Below are 19594 nucleotides of genomic sequence, written 5' to 3'. Positions count from 1 at the left end.
CTACCGATAAAAAGAGAAATTAGATAAATTGAGTTATTACAAAATAACCCATTTTATCTGAGTTTACATGAGTGTTACATAATGCCAATATTTCTGCTGAAATAAGTGACAGTTTTAATAGGTCAAAATCTAAAATACAGTTAATTATTACCTCTTAAGTCAGACATATATATAAAATAAATTTACACTTCCTAGTGGAATAATAATAATAATAATAATAATAATAATAATAATAATAATAACAGAAGAAAGGGCTTTATTTAATTACCTTAACCACCTCTTCCCTTCCCTGCCAAGGACATGACTACTATTAAGTGTCGACTACTATTAAGTTATTAAAGTGTACTGGATCGTAATTTGACTACAAGGCAATCTGACAATGTTAAAAAAAAAAAAATAATTAATAAAATAAAAAAAACAGAAGTAAATGTTTCTTGCTGTACGGATCTACTGAAAGTGAATTTTTTCTTAAGTGAATAATATAGCTTGAAATATAAGTCTTTATCCTAAAAGCAACTTTCAAAACATTAAAGCAGAATTCTTTTATTTGTTGTTTTAAATGAATTTGTGGGACGGAGTATAACATCCTACCAAATCGCAGTGTATCAATACATAAAACGGGTTAACGAAGAATAGTGGTCAGATATCATTCGGAGAAAATGTCAACACGTGCTACTGAGCACAATCAAGTTTTCCCAAAGTCCACAGTTGGCAACATGCCAAAGAAATGAAAGTCCACAACTAACATTAAGCAGATGGTAGGACTAAAATACTGACTGACAATGCCAGCGTCCTTGAAAAAGATAAATACCTCATCACGCTGTTGGATTATTAGGAGAATCTGTGTTCGGAGAAATTTATATAATGATTACGATCTTTTGTGAAAGTAAGTGACTTTTTTTTCCCCGATTTCTGATTGAAACTCGGATTGTTTTAACCTCATAATTCAGCAATATACTGGGTAACACACGTGAATACATAGCAAATAAATAAATTAGTATAGGGACAACTCTCCTGCGACGACGATGAGAAGTGGGAGATCGTCTGCTGTCGCAAATATATAAATAAATAAATAAACGAATAAATAATCAGTGTAGGTAAAAGTGTTCCGCTTACTCTTTTTATGAGATGAAAACGTTTTAGGGGATTTATTATTTATTTCTTCAACAAAACATCAAGCTATATAATTGTAGTTTTTGTGCTGCAACCGCCCTCTGCATTTAGTAATCTGTGGATTTGTCCATATTGTCCTCATAGTAGGCAAGGGCCTGTGTTTTAATCAGTTAATTGCAACTGTACTACTTGTATGGATGTCAGCGACTTCTTTTTATTAGAATTTATTATTATAATAAATTACAACTTTATTACGTGATGTTATCTATAATTATATTACCTATTATGCATATATTACATTACGAAATTGTTTGGTTCTGATATTTGTGAATGTGTAAACAGATGTAAACAACAACAACAACAAATTGCAACCATGTAAATTGAAAACATTAAGAAAAAATGGTTAATAAAACTAAATTAAGCAAAAACTAAACAGAAGTACCGAATGGAATAAGCATATTAATAGAATGGATTAACATGTTCATTGCAAATATAGCAAGCTAAAGCTTAAAGCGTAGAAGAAGAATGTCATTTCTTTTCAGGAGATTCGTAGTCTCGGGATCCTTAATGATAAATATTACATTTTAAGAGATTAAACGTGGTTGATCTCTAAATGCAATTTAACCTCATGAAAACAGAAAGCGAGCCAAAAAAAAAAAAAAAAAAAAAAAAAAATCACGATCAGCAAGACGTCACGCTATACGATGAGATAATACGATTGTACCGGAAATACGAATACGCGGCAAATGTATTTCGAAGAATAAAGCCACGGTAAATACAGGTGTTCATATATTTGCACTGTGCACTAGACCTTTAGACATTTTGATAATGCTAAGTTTCTTTCTATTGTTCATTTATTATTTATTTTTGTTTGTTTTCACAGAATTAGCCCTAAATGAAATTCGAATCACAGCTAAGTTAATTGTAATTAATTATTTTAATTACAAAGAATTAAAATATCAATTTACATGAGTTGTTCATGAATAAATTCTGCTATATTATATTATAAAAATTAAGTGGATATTAAATCCAACATCATTTCAAAGCTGAGTAAAGAAACTATAAAAGTTTCGTACGAAAATTGATCAGAGAATAAAGTTGGATTTAATATCCACTTAATTTATATAATTTTGCATCGTCGAAGTGAAGCGTTTTGGCTCTTTATTTTAGTAAACGCTATATATATTTTATTTTTCGCGGACCGTTAGCGACATCTGTTATCATACATTTCGTAATTCATTTTCTTTAAATAGTTTTCGATTATATTATTCAGTTTCTCTGCATACGTTTCACTGCTTTAATATTACATAAAAAAAGCTTTTCGGCACATTTACAACAGACATTAAATCTCACACCATAACAAAACTTTTGGTACCGTTCGTCTAAGTAACATTTATCCATGTCTTTATTTTTAGTTTAAAAAAAGACATAGATTACTGTTCTATGAGTAAAAACTGGCGAAAAAAAGATTAAAAAATAATGGTGGCGCTCACTTAACACAACTTACGCGTAAATAGCAACATCAAGAAATTGTACATGCGCAATGACGGCTATGAACTAACCTACGCTACTTAGATTCAACAACTGTTTCCATTTCTTTATGCAATTATGTTCCACCCTGGCTTGAACAAGAACCATGATTGAGATTATTTACATGTCGACACTCAAATATTACCCTTCCGGTCTTGCAATCCTAGGAGTAATAAAAATGAGCTAACCAGCTAAGTGTCGGCGGAACAGTGTCGTGCACCGTGTCACTGACAGTTTTGAATGCCGTTTTTAATTGCCTGTCATTATGACTGGTAGGCGAGAACTCTTTAAGAGAAACTCTTCTTGAATAGTCAGTATAAACCCTCCAAGAATTTTTAAATCCCACTATTGACACACTCGGATCTTGGATCATATAATTCCGGTTATATTTATATGAGCGCATTCTGACACCGACTCACAATCAACTATTGTCTGAAAGAATTTTTGCTTTTTTTTTTTTAGTTGAAGTAATTATATACTACAGAGAAAAAAAGAGGTCATCTATTGTCATATGTAAATCCTTATAATACACAGACTCCTTGTCATACTCTCGACCAGGGTGAAGGATAACTGGCAGAAGACAACATTCCAATCTGCTGAAATTCACATACGAACTTTATTATTGTTCCGGTTCTTGGAAAAACATGTCGAACCACTTGGATAATTACATTAGTTAGTTGCCTCTCTTAACTGCTACACCACTGCTATTTTTCTTTTAGGATAAAAGGGGGGAGGAAATTAATGATAATGCCTTGGAAATCGCATTTGTATACTAGTATTGTAGCTGTACTTTCAAAGATAGGTCAAAAGAGAGATCATGTGATACTCGAAAGGAGTTTTTAATATTATATTATTTAATAAAAGATATTTCATGCGTTTATTTATTTATTTTTCTCCCACAAGTTGTCCATGATAGTGAATCACTGGATGTCCGGTGTATTTATTACCTTTATTTTTATAAACAGAATTAATGCATAAATACTTATTATTGTTTTAAAAAATGACGACAAGTCTTTTTTTTTTTTTTTCAAATTAAGATCGTGGTAAAAAAAATAATAATAATAACAAAAACTTTAACCCAAGGTATCTTTGCAGTCTCAAAATCTTACTGCACTACCATTGCAATACTTCGTCAGTGAAAGCATTCTAAAGAATAAAGAGCCAAAAGGCTATTTTTCCGGCGACATAAATTAAGTTAAGGGGATAATAAATCCCTTATTATTTTGTTTTACAGACGGGCGGAGATCGAAATCCATCGAAATCTAATAGTTTCATGCCGAAGAACTATCGGCGAGTCCAAGCGTAAGTCATCACTTGGGTAGTACACTACTAGGCAACTCGTGTCAAAGGTGGAGCAAGCTCCGTCACTGTCCTTAATATTTTCTCATAATGTAAAATGCAGCTCCTAGGAGATGTATTACTGTTTTACATTATGAGGAGCGGTCACTACCTAGACCGGTTTCAACCTTTATTGAGGTCTCATCAGTGAGTAGGTAGACCCTGGAATATCAAGGTTTAAGTTAACCGAACTTACATATACCCCTACTAACGAATTGCCAGACCGGTGTACCCATATATGATTATTACTACGTTATTTACTACGTTATTATTTACATTATGAGAAAATATTAAGGATAGTGACGGAGCTTGCTCCACCTTTGACACGAGTTGCCTATTGTTGTACTACCCAAGTGATGACTTACGCTTGGACTTGCCGATAGTTCCTCGGCATGAAACTCTTAGATTTCGATGGATTTCGATCTCCGAGTTTCGTACCCGGCTGTAAAATAAAATAATACGAGATTTATTATCCCATTAACTTCATTCTAAAGAATGTTAAACCGACCCTTCTGAATTGCACTCCAAAATGAATTAATTACTCCATATATCTTTTCCCCACTTGTGAAAACGAAATCAAAAGGGTTATAGCTAGCCTAAAAACAACAGAAATTTCAGGATACGATAGTATTAAGACTAGAATTGTAAAAGAATATCAAATGTACATCATGGAACCCCTAATGTACATTTTTAATTTATGACTGATGACAGGCACGTTTTGATCGGATTTTAAGAAGGCTGTAGACATAGTAGTACCAATTTACAAAAAAGGGAAACAAAAATGACTTGAAAAATTACAGACCGATCTCCCTTCTATTGTCTTTTCGAAAAATTTGTAGAAATTGGTAAAAATTAGACTCTCGTAAAATTCTTGAACAAAAACAACTTCTTTTCAAGGAATCGATTTGGGTTCACACAAAAACTTAGCACAAGACATGCTTTGTTAAACTTTATCACCACAGTTTATACTTCCTTAGATGACCTTTTACATGTCAGTTTATGGTCATCTAAGGAAGTATAAACTGTGGTGATAAAGTTTAAAAATACTAGCAGTATTTTTAGATCTACACAGAGTTTCTCACACTGTATCACATGAAATTTTAATTTCAAAAAATTAGAAGTCAGTCAGAGAAATACGAGATAATGCCCTCAATTGGCTAAAAAATTTCTTGAATCACAAATCACAAATTGTTAAAATAAACAACATCTACAGCAGTTCCAAAACTTGACTGTGGTGTACCACAAGGACCTGTCTTATGACTAATTTTATTTAGTATTTATATCAATGACTTCTGCAATCTTAAACTAAACAGTAAAATAAACTCTTTTGCATCTTATTAATCTTCTCTTCGGACACAACCGAAGAGAACTATAGTAAATGCTGATCTTTTGAAAGTAAGAAATTGGTTCCAGTCAAATAAACTAAGCCTGAATGCCTCAAAACAAATGCGTAAATTTTAATTTGCGAAATTACCTTGATTACCTTGATGGACCCGTGTTTCACTCAGGATTTCTCCATGAGTGCAGGTCAAAAAGATGCCTCCGACGATCTCGATCTTGAGCCTCTCTCTTCCATGTTATCCCATAGATTTCACTAGTGGATCTTCTCATCTTGTAGGTGGTCTTCCTGGTTTTCTCTTCATTCTTGTTGCCAGTTGAGTATTCTATATGTCCATCTGTTATCCCAGAGTCTGGCTATGTGACCTGCCCATCTCATCTTGCTTTCATATACTGCAGTTACCACATCTTTTATGGCTGATCTCTTTCTTAGTTCCGTGTTTCTAACATGTTCCATTCTGCTGATGTTACAAATCCTGCGTTCTATTGCACGCTGAGTTATTCCGAGAGTCTCTTCTTCTTTTCTTGTCGTGTTCATGTTTCTGATCTATATGTGAGTGATGGTAGAATATCACTATTAAATAGTTTTGCCTTCGGAGAGATGTCAAGATTTGGATCAGTAAGTGTTTCTTTTAGTCTGTTGAATGATAGCCATGCAGCTTTCTTTCTTTTTGCTAGTTCTTCAGATAAATCGTTATTCATTTTTATTGTTTGTCCTAAGTACTTGTATGAGTCAACTTGTTCTATAGGGATGTTATCAATACGTAGGTGACTTTAGAATACCTTCTCAAAAAAATAGACCTAAACGGAGGAATAAGCATAGATGGTGAAAAGCTACAAATTCTTATGTTTGCCGATGATCTAGTACTGATATCCCACAACCCAAAAGACCTAGAAGAAATGGGTGAAAAAGTATACACAAACACCAGTAAGATAGGCTTAGAAATGAATCTAGAAAAAACAAAATGGATCAAATTTGCGAAATACAACAGGAAAAATGAACTTCACTGCACAATTATTCTTACATACTTTGAATTGCAGAACAAATTCAAATTACAACTCTGTGGTAATAGAGAAAGTCAATGTAATAACTTATTTGGGATTAAAAATTGAGAGTAATGCAAATTGAAAACCGCACATCACCGATGTCGGAATTAAAGTGAGGATAATGTTAAGCAGACTTTACTATTTAAATAGATTCTTAAATTTAAATATGCTTAAAATATATTCTGCATGGATTCAAAGCACACTGCAATATGGTATTTTAAGTTGGGAATGAATCCATCGCACTACGCTGAAACCTCTAATTTCGACTCTTTATTCATGGGTGTGCGAACTGTGCAGCGGCACAGGAACCCGCAAAGCGCAAAATAATTGAAAAAAGAAAATAAATTTTTTTAAATTATTATATAAATTAATATTATAATTATTATATAAAAAATATTATTATATAGAAAAATATATGTATATAATTTTACAACCAACTATTGTTGTTATAGTACGTGAAATAAGATCGTAGCGCTAGAGCGGTAGTATTTGAAACTACTCTAAGATATATAACAATATCGTACAACACGGATGGCAAAACTGGTTGTGAGAGTATAAAAGGAAATTTTTATTAAGAGGAAGACTGCGATATAGAATGCAAATAGCGGCTCGCGTATTAGTTCAGTGCGATAGTTTTGAATGATAAATGATATATATAGAGGTAAGCGTTCTTCATTTTCTGAAATTTCATATGCTATTGATTTGCGCATTTAGCTAATCGCTCGATATTGCTGGCAATCCTTTTCATCTGCAATATCCTCTACAAAATTTCTGCTGGCAGGTCTCAAGACCTGCGGGATTTCTAATTGCGATCATAAGCAATTTTCCAATCACTACCTACTAGATATAACAACAAATAAAACAGACATGGATAATATTACTGATCTGCTAGAGCATCTAAACAAAGAGCAAGCATTAAAATTGTTTAAATTACTGCTTAAAAAATTTGATACTGAATGGCCAGGTTTCCTAAACCTGTACACACAGCCGGAAGAATCCGATGATATGGAGGGCGAAGTGGAAGAGATCAATGACATCCATCTCCCTGCCCGAGAGCCTCAGTCAGACGGTCTTCACAGGAGAACAGACGGGCAAGAGACGTAGAATCGAGGATGATCATGTGGAAAACGAAACATCCTCACAAATAGTCCCTGAAAAAAGGGAAAAGGTCCCCCCGGTAATTCTCCGTGAAAAGGAAAACTGGACCACAGTTGCAAGAAACCTAAGAGAACATCAAATTGGATACTCCTGGGCCAGAAACACCGACGAAGGTGTAAAAATTCAACCAACAACAGTCACAGACTACAGAGGAATAACAAAAATGATGGATAACAACAAACTACAGTACCACACCTTCGCACTAAACAGCGAAAGAAATCTAAAGGTTGTACTGCGAGGTGTCACCGAAGGCATTACCTCCGAGGAGATCGCGGCTGACCTTACCCAGCAGGGCCTAACACCTATCAAAGTCAGCCGGATGTACAGATCCGATAAACAACCGATGCCATTAGTATTGGTTGAGATACAGAACACACAAAGACAAATTTATGACATAACTGCGGTCTGTGGTCTTAAAATATCAACAGAGCCACTCAGGAAAAGGGCATCAGCAGGGCAATGCCATCGTTGCCAAAAGTTTGGCCATGCCCAAAGACTCTGTAAAGCCGAGTTCAGATGCCTGAAGTGTGGCGAGAAGCATCAAACCATTACATGCACAAAAGCAAGAACCACACCAGCCAAATGTGCCAACTGTGGAGGTCCCCACCCAGCAAACTACAAAGGATGCAGCCACCATCCCAGAAATCACGGAACTACAAGACCCGTCCAACCTCCCCCAATCTGGACCACCACTCAAAGCATCTCTGCTGCACAGTCATCAAACCACCAAAACCCAATCCATAAAAGTCAGGAAAGGGCTCAACCTTCCACCAAGACCTATGCAGAAGCAGCCCGCCCAAAGGACACAATACAAAACAATCAAATAGGCTCCAACATCACAGCAATACTGACTGCTTCGCTAGCCACTATGCTGCAGGAATTCAGCAGAACAAACCCAACTCCATCCTCCACAAAGAGATTCCTGCAAGGAACCCATTCCATACTCACAGCACTCAACTATGAATAAAGCAAAAGTAAAACCTAACTCGCTTCTAATTGCAGCCTGGAATGCCAATGGCCTCACCAACAAAACATTAGAACTACAGGAATTCGCACAAAGACACAACCCGGACATAATGCTGATCAACGAGACCCACCTAAGACCTGCCAACAACCCAAAAGTGAGAGGATACACAATATACCGAACGGATAGACTCAACTCCAGAGGGGGAGGCACTGCCATCTACATCAAACCATACCTCCACCACAATGCCATATCCAACCCACAGACTACAAACCTGGAAACCACAGGAATACAAGTCCACACAAACAATGCTGGAAGCCTCAAGATATTTGCTGCCTACAACTCACCAAGCAATCCTCTACTGACAACAGACCTGGATGCAGTCCTTGCCACCACAGAACCCACCATCATAGTAGGCGACTTGAATGCCAAACACACAGCATGGTTCAGCACCACCAACAACAGAAGTGGTCGCATACTACACAACTATTCAACACTTAACTCAGTTGTGGTAGCAGGACCCACTGAGCACACTCATTACAGCCCTCATGGCAGATCAGATGTACTTGACATAGCTATCCTTAGAAACATCAGTTATCAATACAAACTAGAGACGCTCAGTGAACTATCATCTGACCACAACCCAATCCTGATCAAACTTGGCACGCAAGACCAACTGGCCCACCAGCACACCTTCATATCGTGGGATAGGCTAGCTAAAATCCTACCAGAATACATTGGTCCTGTACCCATCATCCACAAAAAAGAAGAAATAGATGAAGCAATAAGCAATTTAACAAGCCAAATTAAAAAAGCACTAGAAGCAGTCACCAAAACCACAACCAACCACCCATCCGGTCGGCTCCCAGAAAACATAATGGACCTCATCAGAACAAAAAACAAAGCCAGGAAAAGATACCACAACACAAGAGCCCCACAGGACAAGAAAACTCTGAACAAGTTGAACAACCAAGTCAGAAAAGCACTTCAAATCCACAGGAACCAGGATTGGGACAATAAACTATCATCACTCAACCCAGAAGATCAAACAATATGGAAATTTCTGAAGATTCTGCGCACTGAACACAATCCCCTACCTCCCATGCAAACTGCTCATGGAACGGCACACACTGATAAAGAAAAAGCAGAAGCAATAGCAGAAAACCTAGAAAAACAATGCAGCCTGTCATATGATAATATAAACATCACCCACATATATAAAGTCCACCAGCAGGTCAAGCGTACCTTAAGTCAGTCCGAAGACAAACCAGCCAGCATCACCCCCACTACTCCAGTTGAAATAACCAACATCATAAAACATCTAAACAACAAAAAAGCTCCAGGGCCAGATGGAATTACTAACAGAATCATCAAATTACTTCCTAGAAAGGCTATTATGTACCTGGTTAACATAACCAATGCAATATTGAGGATACAACACTTCCCCTCTGCATGGAAAACAGCAGACATCATACCAATAAAAAAGCCAGGAAACAATCCGCAACTCCCGCAAAGCTACCGTCCAATAAGCCTGCTTTCCAACCTGGGAAAGATTGCTGAAAAAATTATCCTTTCAAGACTACAAGAAAAATCAGACCAAATAGGAATAATTCCAAACGAACAATTCGGCTTCCGCCGTATGCACAGCACAGTGCAACAAATACACCGACTAGTGGAGCATATCACTCAAGGATACAACTGGAACCTTCACACAGCTGCAGTTTTTCTGGATATTGCCAAGGCCTTTGATAAGGTATGGCATCAAGGATTACTCTATAAACTCATTCAGGCCAACATTCCAACAAACCTTACCCGTCTAATAAAATAATACCTCACTGACAGATCCATGCAGATAAAAATAAATGGCACCATTTCAACTAGGCGCAAAATCCTGGCAGGAGTACCACAGGGATCTCTTTTGGCTCCTTTACTTTTCACAATCTACGTGGCTGAAATTCCACAGAACCTGAGGACTACCATCACAGCCCTATATGCTGACGACACAGCCATAATGACAAGATCTCTCCGCCCACACCTGGCGATCAGTCGTCTCCAGAATACTATCACAAAGCTAGAGAAATGGTTCTCCGACTGGAGGATACAAGTAAACCCCATCAAAAGCTCAGCTATACTGTTCACCAGACACAAAGCCTTCATCCAAGATGATATTGAACTTCTCGGAAAAAAGATACCATGGCAGACAGAAGCCAAATACCTTCGCGTACAGCTAGACAAAAAGCTGAATCACAACAGCCACATCAAGCTCATAGGCACAAAGACATCCAGAACCATAGCCCAACTCTATCCCCTGATCAATCGCAACAGCAAATTGGATAAACGCAACAAGCTGTTATTATATAAGATGGTAATTCGACCTGTAATCACATATGCATCCCCGGCATGGAGTCACACATCCAAATCTAACATCCAGAAACTACAGAGGATACAAAACAAATGCCTACGGATGATCTTAGACGCCCCATGGTTCGTCAGAAACACGCAGATCCACAGAGAAACCGGAACTCCTGACATCCGTTCTCTCCTTCATGACCATGCGGAAAAGTTCTTCAGCAAGGCACATTCTCATCCCAATCCACTAATCAGACAAGCTTCCAGTTATAGTGAACATGACTATCAAAAACACAAAAGACCCAAGGCAATCCTGCTTTCAGCAGAACAGAGCTAACTCCATAGTTGACAAAGTGCGAGCATAAGTCTCACAACCTCCCCCATCAAGCTTCTCAACACAGATAAAGGGGAAAATAAAAAGCATTTTATGCTTCACCCAGCAAGCCAGTAACGTTGTTGTTGTTGGGTGGCAAAACTATGGCACGCCCGAGAATTTTGCTGGCACGTCAACGAATTACATATGGTATCCTTTTATACGCTTATAAATTATTCAATCTTTTTTAAATTGTTACAATACGTACAAGTTAAATTTTGTTTTACAGGAGAGAGCAGCTATGAAGACATGAATTCTATTGGTGTGGTATTAACAAAAGATCACGTGATCCTTTAAAGACAAATGGAACCGACAATTTTTGAGTTGAAATGCTAATTTTTTTTCCAACCGAATTCCATAGCATCTGCAACTGTCATAACAACATTCACTATATATTTCTTAGTTTTAAGACATGCACAACGGGGTGTCGTTTATCGTTCCGACAGAACTTCTCTTTATCGGTGGGCTCAACTCACACAAAGTTTCAACCCTTGGTTGATTTTTATTGCCTTGTTTGCGTTTGAGCTGGAAGGGGAACTCACTCAAGCATTATAGGGGCATGTTTCAATTCGTGGTAGAATTTTATTTGAAAGTAAGCCTTTGTGATCTGTCATAATGATATCGAGAATTTCAAATGCAATCAAACAAACACTTATTATTATTATTATTATTATTATTCCTGATACCTCCAAGGAGTTCGAAGACTCATCGCGGGAGGACATCTACAACTGTCTCTGCACCTAACCTCTACTACGAATCATCATCTCTATCAACGCCATCCGCCGCCCACCTCCAACACCACCACAACTAGTAATTTTTGTCTGTAAATTGCGTGTGTTCTGAAGGGCCGATTTGTATGTATGCGGGATGAAAAACCCGAGTTTCCGGGAGAAAAAACCCTGCTACCTCCGTATGAGATCGGCTAACTCACCTTCGATTGAAATCGACCAGATAAAGATTCCTCCCGTCGCGACGAGAATCGAACTTAGGCCTATTCCAATCGAAGGGCGCAATGTACCGTCGTTCTTCCAATTGCGCTACGGAGGCGCTTATTTCATGTAATTGAAAAATTAGACAAGAGTTTTAGTTACTGTGTTTCTGGTGCAATATATGGTTTTGCTTGCATCTATACAGCCTAGTTTCTGTGAAAGAGGGTACATGTGATTTATTAGTTAGCATCTTTTTATTCCAGCTGTCTCTAATTGCACTATTTGTTGAGAAATATATTACACAGACTGCAAAAGCCTCTGTACCTTATTCAGGGATACAATAAAACTTTTTTTTTTCTCTTGCATCTACAGTATATAATGGCTGTTGGGGAAGGCGTGTTGTTTTTGTGTGGGAGGTATATATGCAAAACGTTTTAATGTCTAAATCATTGGTGCCAGTTATACGCGAGGGCAAGTTATATTCGACGGTAAGCTCTCGCCGACAAGTCGACATCCTTCTGCTGCTCCCCCTGCTCCGCTGACTTCTATCGTGAGTTACAATGCATAAATATTTTTCTCACTACCGTTTTTTTTTTTTTCAAACCAACATCATTAAAATCAATTTAATAATACAATAATCAATTTTAATACTGAATAATATTATAAACTTTTGGTGATCAGAATGGGATATGTCAATGAAACTTACCAGAAGTTAATTTAATGATGTTGGCCTGAGGAAACTACAATATTGTAGCATTAGTCCTGTGATTGATAACTAATTTAAATACGTACTTTTATATTTCTCACCATGTTACACCGTATACATAAGTGTACTAATACTCTTTATGATTATTCCATAATTATTTATTAATACTTAGTTACTAAAATAAATAGCCAAAAGGCTTCACATCGGCGATACAGAATTATATAAATTAAGTGGATATTAAATCCAACATTAAACGTTAGTTTAATGTATGAACTTTAAAAAAATGGGAACGGTATTTACGAGTAAGTTTGTTGGGACTGGGCCCTCTAATACAGTAAGAATAAATATAAATACAGTAAAAATACAGTCTTATAGAAAAAGAATTGAGAACGACTGGTCCTTGGGATTCCCTGACTTTTTCTCTTTTCTAATCGCACGTGCGTTCCTTATGCATTTCGCACCGCGCATCCGCCAGTAGGCAGAAATAAGCAGCGGCAAGTGCATTATTGTTGCGTATGTGCACTGTTTTGTTTTTGCTACTGTAAATGAGAATTATAAAGATAATTTAATTTAGGCATATAATAAAATGTTGATTTTTTTTAAAACTATAAAAAATGCATTTGATTTAAGTTTTGAGTTATTTTGTTACCGTTCTACTGAACATAGCTGGCGAAAATAAAAAAAAATAAAAAAACGAAAATTATCACGGTCAAGCAGCAGAGAGTTCCAAAGCTGGTGGACTGAAGAGTATGGCATGATTAACAAAAACAATAAAGCAATATGTGTTTTATGTTCGGGGACAGTTGGGTGCAGAACGTCGTCAGTAAAACGGCATTATGAGACAAACCATAAATCGCTCCTTGAGAAAAGCAAGGACGAACAGAAAGAATTTATTGCTCGGGCAATTAAATTAGGAATATCCAGTCAACAACCCTAATGAAATTTGCCTCAAATATAATTGCCAAACACGGGAAATCTTTTAGTGATGGGAAATATATAAAAGAAGCATGGTTAAAATGCGCATCAGTTCACTTTGAAGATTTTGAAAACAAGGAAAAAATTATTCAAAGAATATATGCCTTTGGCTAGAAACACAGTGAAAGATAGAATCATAGAAATGGCTAAAACTATAACTCATCAGCAAAAAATAGATATAAAACCTTCTGGTTTAATTTCTCTTTGTCTTGATGAGAGTACTGACATAACTTGATAAGCTCGTTTAGCAATTTTCATTCGTTATTTTGTTGGGAATAATATCAAAGAAGAATTGATAAGATTATTATGATAAGTTAAACGTATTACTATCAGACACCTCAACTTATAAAATCCTAGACAGAGACCCCACAATTAAAAATCATAATGAAACAAACCAACTAATCAGAAATTGTAACAATTGGCCAGAAGAAGTGAAGAGAACACTAAAATCCTCACATCCTATCACCCCAAGACTATATGGAACATTCTTAAGCAAGGGATTAACAAATAAATTTTAAACAAGTCATGCTTAATATATGATAGGTTATGTTAAATGTGAATGAAGGACAAAATATACATAATAATTTCATTCACAGTTTAACAGTTTACTTATGTACAACAACGTCCGATGGTTAAGTCAGGGGAAAGTTCTTCAAAGATTTGTTGAGTGTTTAGATGGAGTCAGACATTTTTTTACATAATGAGAAAATCATTGAAAAATACAAGCAGTTAATGAACGATGAATGGCTTTCGAAATTAATGTTTTTTACTGATTTGTGTTTACATTTAAATGAATTAAATGTTCAACTGTAAGGTATTAACAAGACAATTATTGTCATGTTTGATTTAATCAAAACATTCGAAGCTAAATTACTCATTTTTAATCGTGACGTTATTTTCAATACCTTCCGATATTTTCCAAATACAAAAAAATTCTTTGCAGATCTAGAATCCCATGAAAAAACAGATCAAGTTAAATTCACAAAAGAGTTTTCTACATAAATATAAAGAGCCAATAGGCTTCAATTCGGCACTGCAAACATTATTTAAATTAAGGGGATATTAAATCCCACATGTTTTAAAGCCGAATAAGAAACTCAAAGATAGAAATCAAAGAGTTTCACGCAATATAGCAAACTATAAAAGTTTCGCGGATTGTAACGTACGCTAAAGCACATAGTTCAACACTAGGACAACTCGTAGCAGAGGAGGTGCAATTCTGATAATAGTGATCAGAACAATATATAATCTCTTGTTGTTTTAAGGATACTTGCGATATAAGACTGAATGATATAATCACGTAATCACAAGAAAGATATTTATTTAACCAAATATTTCGGTCTGGAAATAGCAGACCATCGTCGGTGGTATTACAAGAACAGTTTAAAAAATATACAAGCTAGAATACTAACAATAGATCGTTGAAATTAGAACATGCCGCGTGATGTTATATCGCTAAGTATGAAACGAAATATTTTGAAGTAGAAACATGATTGAATTTGCTATTTTAAAAAAAAAAAAAAAAAAAAAAAAAAAAAATTAATGAGTAATCTTGATTAGGCTTTCCCAGATTTTTGATATAGATATGCAGTCATTACGATTCAGGTTGGGATGATGGAGCAAGGCCTCCACGCTTTCCTTGAACAGACGTTCGAACCTATAACGCGATCTATGTAAGAGGCGCGTTTTGGACCAAAGGATGCTGTGGTCAGTTTCAATCCCGTGTTGAGCCAAACCAGACTTTTCAGGTTTATTGTGAAGAATGGATGATTGATGTTCTTGGATTCTTTTTTCAAGAGAACGTCCAGTCTGTCCAAAGTAAGAGAGATCACAGTTGCAAGGAATTTGATAAACTCCAGGAAGAGATAAAGTTGAGCGTTTGTCTTTAGGAGAAGGAAAATGAGAAGACAATTTGTTAATAGGAGAATACGTAGCTGTTAAATCATATTTCTTCAAAATTCTTGCGATAGGTTCTGAAATACCGGAGATATAAGGAATAGGTACTCGACGTATTGAATCTTTGTTGTTTTGTGGAGGATTATAAGATGTTGAATACTTTTTTCAGAAAAGCCATTGAGTTTCATGTGTTGCTGGATAGTAGAAAGTTCTTTCTGTAGATAATCAAAAGTAGAACAATTAGTTTTGGCTCTTTTGATGAGACATTTTATAATTCCTGTTTTATGACATGGATGATGGGCTGATTCTTTCAGAATATAACGACCTGTGAATGTTGGTTTCCTGTATACTGTAGTTGTAAGAATATTTGAAGATGATCGGATGAGGAGAACGTCTAAAAAAGATAACTGGTTGTTTTCTTCTAATTCCATAGTAAACTTTATGCGATGATGTAAGGAATTAATACTGTTTAAAAAGGAAGATAAAGTGTTTTTACTGTGAGGCCAAATAGCAAATATGTCATCTATATATCTTACCCAAAAAGATGGTAAAGGGAAACTAGATGTGAAGAGGACTTTTTCTAAATGTTCTAAATAAAAGTTGGCTAAAGCTGGAGAAAGAGGACTTCCCATGGCTGTTCCTTCTACTTGGCTATAAAATTTGTTTTGACATATGAAATAACCAGAATTAACCAAAATTAACCAAAATAACTTTTATTTAGAACATTTAGAAAAAGTCCTCTTCACATCTAGTTTCCCTTTACCATCTTTTTGGGTAAGATATATAGATGACATATTTGCTATTTGGCCTCACAGTAAAAACACTTTATCTTCCTTTTTAAACAGTATTAATTCCTTACATCATCGCATAAAGTTTACTATGGAATTAGAAGAAAACAACCAGTTATCTTTTTTAGACGTTCTCCTCATCCGATCATCTTCAAATATTCTTACAACTACAGTATACAGGAAACCAACATTCACAGGTCGTTATATTCTGAAAAAATCAGCCCATCATCCATGTCATAAAACAGGAATTATAAAATGTCTCATCAAAAGAGCCAAAACTAATTGTTCTACTTTTGATTATCTACAGAAAGAACTTTCTACTATCCAGCAACACATGAAACTCAATGGCTTTTCTGAAAAAAGTATTCAACATCTTATAATCCTCCACAAAACAACAAAGATTCAATACGTCGAGTACCTATTCCTTATATCTCCGGTATTTCAGAACCTATCGCAAGAATTTTGAAGAAATATGATTTAACAGCTACGTATTCTCCTATTAACAAATTGTCTTCTCATTTTCCTTCTCCTAAAGACAAACGCTCAACTTTATCTCTTCCTGGAGTTTATCAAATTCCTTGCAACTGTGATCTCTCTTACTTTGGACAGACTGGACGTTCTCTTGAAAAAAGAATCCAAGAACATCAATCATCCATTCTTCACAATAAACCTGAAAAGTCTGGTTTGGCTCAACACGGGATTGAAACTGACCACAGCATCCTTTGGTCCAAAACGCGCCTCTTACATAGAGCGCGTTATAGGTTCGAACGTCTGTTCAAGGAAAGCGTGGAGGCCTTGCTCCATCATCCCAACCTGAATCGTAATGACTGCATATCTATATCAAAAATCTGGGAAAGCCTAATCAAGATTACTCATTAATTTTTTTTTTTTTTTTTTTTTTTTTTTTTAAATAGCAAATTCAATCATGTTTCTACTTCAAAATATTTCGTTTCATACTTAGTGATATAACATCACGCGGCATGTTCTAATTTCAACGATCTATTGTTAGTATTCTAGCTTGTATATTTTTTAAACTGTTCTTGTAATACCACCGACGATGGTCTGCTATTTCCAGACCGAAATATTTGGTTAAATAAATTTCTTTCTTGTGATTACGTGATTATATCATTCAATATATAATCTCCTCTGCTACGAGTTGTCCTAGTGTTGAACTATGTGCTTTAGCGTACGTTACAATCCGCCGAAACTTTTATAGTTTGCTATGTTCTGCGTGAAATTCTTTGATTCCTATCTTTGAGTTTTTTATTCGGCTTTAAAACAATGTGGGATTTAATATCCCCTTAATTTAAATAGTTTTCTGCAGTTATTCAGTCGATAATCAACGAATTTTCTTCAAGAGATTTTCGAGTTGCTGAATTTGGAAGATATAGAAATGCAATTAATCGATTTTCAATCTAGTTCTATATGGAAACAAAAGTTTGTCGATTTGAGAAATGATTTGGAAATAATGGAAAATGATCGATTATTGGGCGCAATTAAAAAGAATGCAGAAGAGGAGATATTGAAAACCTGGAATGCCATTCCTAAAACCTTTTGTTGTTTAAAAAACTAGCGATGGCTATATTATCAATTTTCTCCTCTACATATGCTTGTGAGTCATTATTTTTCGAAATGAATTTTATAAAAGACAGTTTAAGAAATAGAATGACTGATGAATCTCGTTCGGCGTGTGTATTACTAAAACTGACAAAATATGAACCTGATATAAAGCATTTGGAATCAGAGAGTTTCATGCCGAATAGAGTATAAAAAACTATAAAAGTATCGGCGAATACTAGCGTGAGCTGAATTCAAGTTTCTTATCTTTGAGTTTCTTATTCGGTTATAAAACAATGTGGGATCTAATATCCCCCGAATTTAATTAATGTTTATATGAAAGAAGCCTGTTGGCTCTTTATATTTAAGTAACAAACATCCATGCCCACAGGGGGCATAGATGTTTGTGATTGTCTTTAGGTGAGAGACGAGTTGCATCGCCCCGGTGTGAGACTATTCTCCTGCTTATTGGAGATCCAAAGTGGCTTGGAAAAAAAAAAAAAAAGTTTCTATATCAGGTCTCTAGAGCAGGACTTCCAAACTATGCAAACATATAAATTAAAAATACAAAAAATATATAAAAATTGTATAAAAAGAGAAAAAATAATCCTTAAACCATCCACGGTATAAAATGTACTGTAGGTTTGCAGATACACAACAAAAAATATGTGAAAATAATAAAATAAAGAAAATAAAAGTTGTGTTTATGGCACAGGATGGTTTGAGATAAGGACTGGTAGGAGACGGTGCTGTGTAATGTTTGCGTTACTTTTTAACACAATCATTGATTGAATTATGAAAAAGGCTACAAAGTATGAGAGGAATAAAATGGAACTCACATCAGATTGAGATTTGGAGATTTAGATTATGTAGATGACATGTTGTTGCTATGGTTGCTGTCGTTAATATGGTTGCACATCCACTTCACTCCCTATTTGTTCTTCGAACTCTAGGACAGTACAGTAACGAGGGTATGAAGCGCCTGTGGCAAGTGTCTAACTTGTGCCCCCAACCCAAAAATGACAAAAATTTTGAAAAATTTAAATGTAACAAGTTAAATTTTACTAAATGCAATATGTTAAATACTTACTATTAACACCATCATAATGAGTTGCAGAATTTGTGTGTGTAAAACGGCGTATTGACAAAATTTAAAAATACAATATAAAATAGTGGACTTTTATATTTATTTATTTATTTTTATTTTTGACATTTTGCGCCCCAAACCTAGTTGTGGCCGTGGCAGGCGCTTCTTTCGCCACGCCCTCGTTACGGCACTGCTCTAGGGACACATTCACATACTGTCTCATTTAAGCACCTTTTCAAAGTTTCCCATGCACTGCTGACATTTCTCGCATTCATTAAGTGACACCATTAGCCTGAATTTATCTTAATTTTCAGCTTTGTAGTTAAGATGCAACCAGTCCCATCTGAAACATCCATATAATTAGCTACTTTCCAGGACAGTACGGCAGAATCATTGTCATGAACTATTTGCAACAACTAAATATTTTCTTCTTCATTCCTATCATG

At 35.6% G+C, this 19594-nt stretch overlaps 1 protein-coding gene across 2 annotated transcripts in view; it reads left to right on the top strand.

Annotated features, from left to right (window-relative positions):
• Window positions 1-19594, top strand: part of LOC150099405 (NAD(P)H oxidoreductase RTN4IP1, mitochondrial-like) — a 289878-nt gene that overhangs the window by 47942 nt on the left and 222342 nt on the right. Inside the window, exon 1 of one of the 2 annotated variants that reach the window (XM_090404049.1) lies at window positions 749-886. The exons of the other annotated variant lie outside the window; for it this stretch is intronic. Within the exon in view, the coding sequence (XP_090260175.1) occupies window positions 865-886 (22 nt within the window). The 5' untranslated portion in view covers window positions 749-864. Of the gene's footprint in view, window positions 1-748; window positions 887-19594 lie in introns of those variants that run through there. 2 annotated transcript variants of the gene reach the window in all.

This window comes from Typopeltis vanoorti, chromosome 14 (genome assembly GCF_054136105.1).
Source record: "Typopeltis vanoorti isolate ZY-2024b chromosome 14, IOZ_Tvanoo_1.0, whole genome shotgun sequence".
Classification (NCBI taxonomy): domain Eukaryota; kingdom Metazoa; phylum Arthropoda; class Arachnida; order Uropygi; family Thelyphonidae; genus Typopeltis; species Typopeltis vanoorti.
The sequence above is the reverse complement of the archived record's forward strand: the minus strand, read 5'-3'. Positions and strand labels throughout refer to the sequence as shown.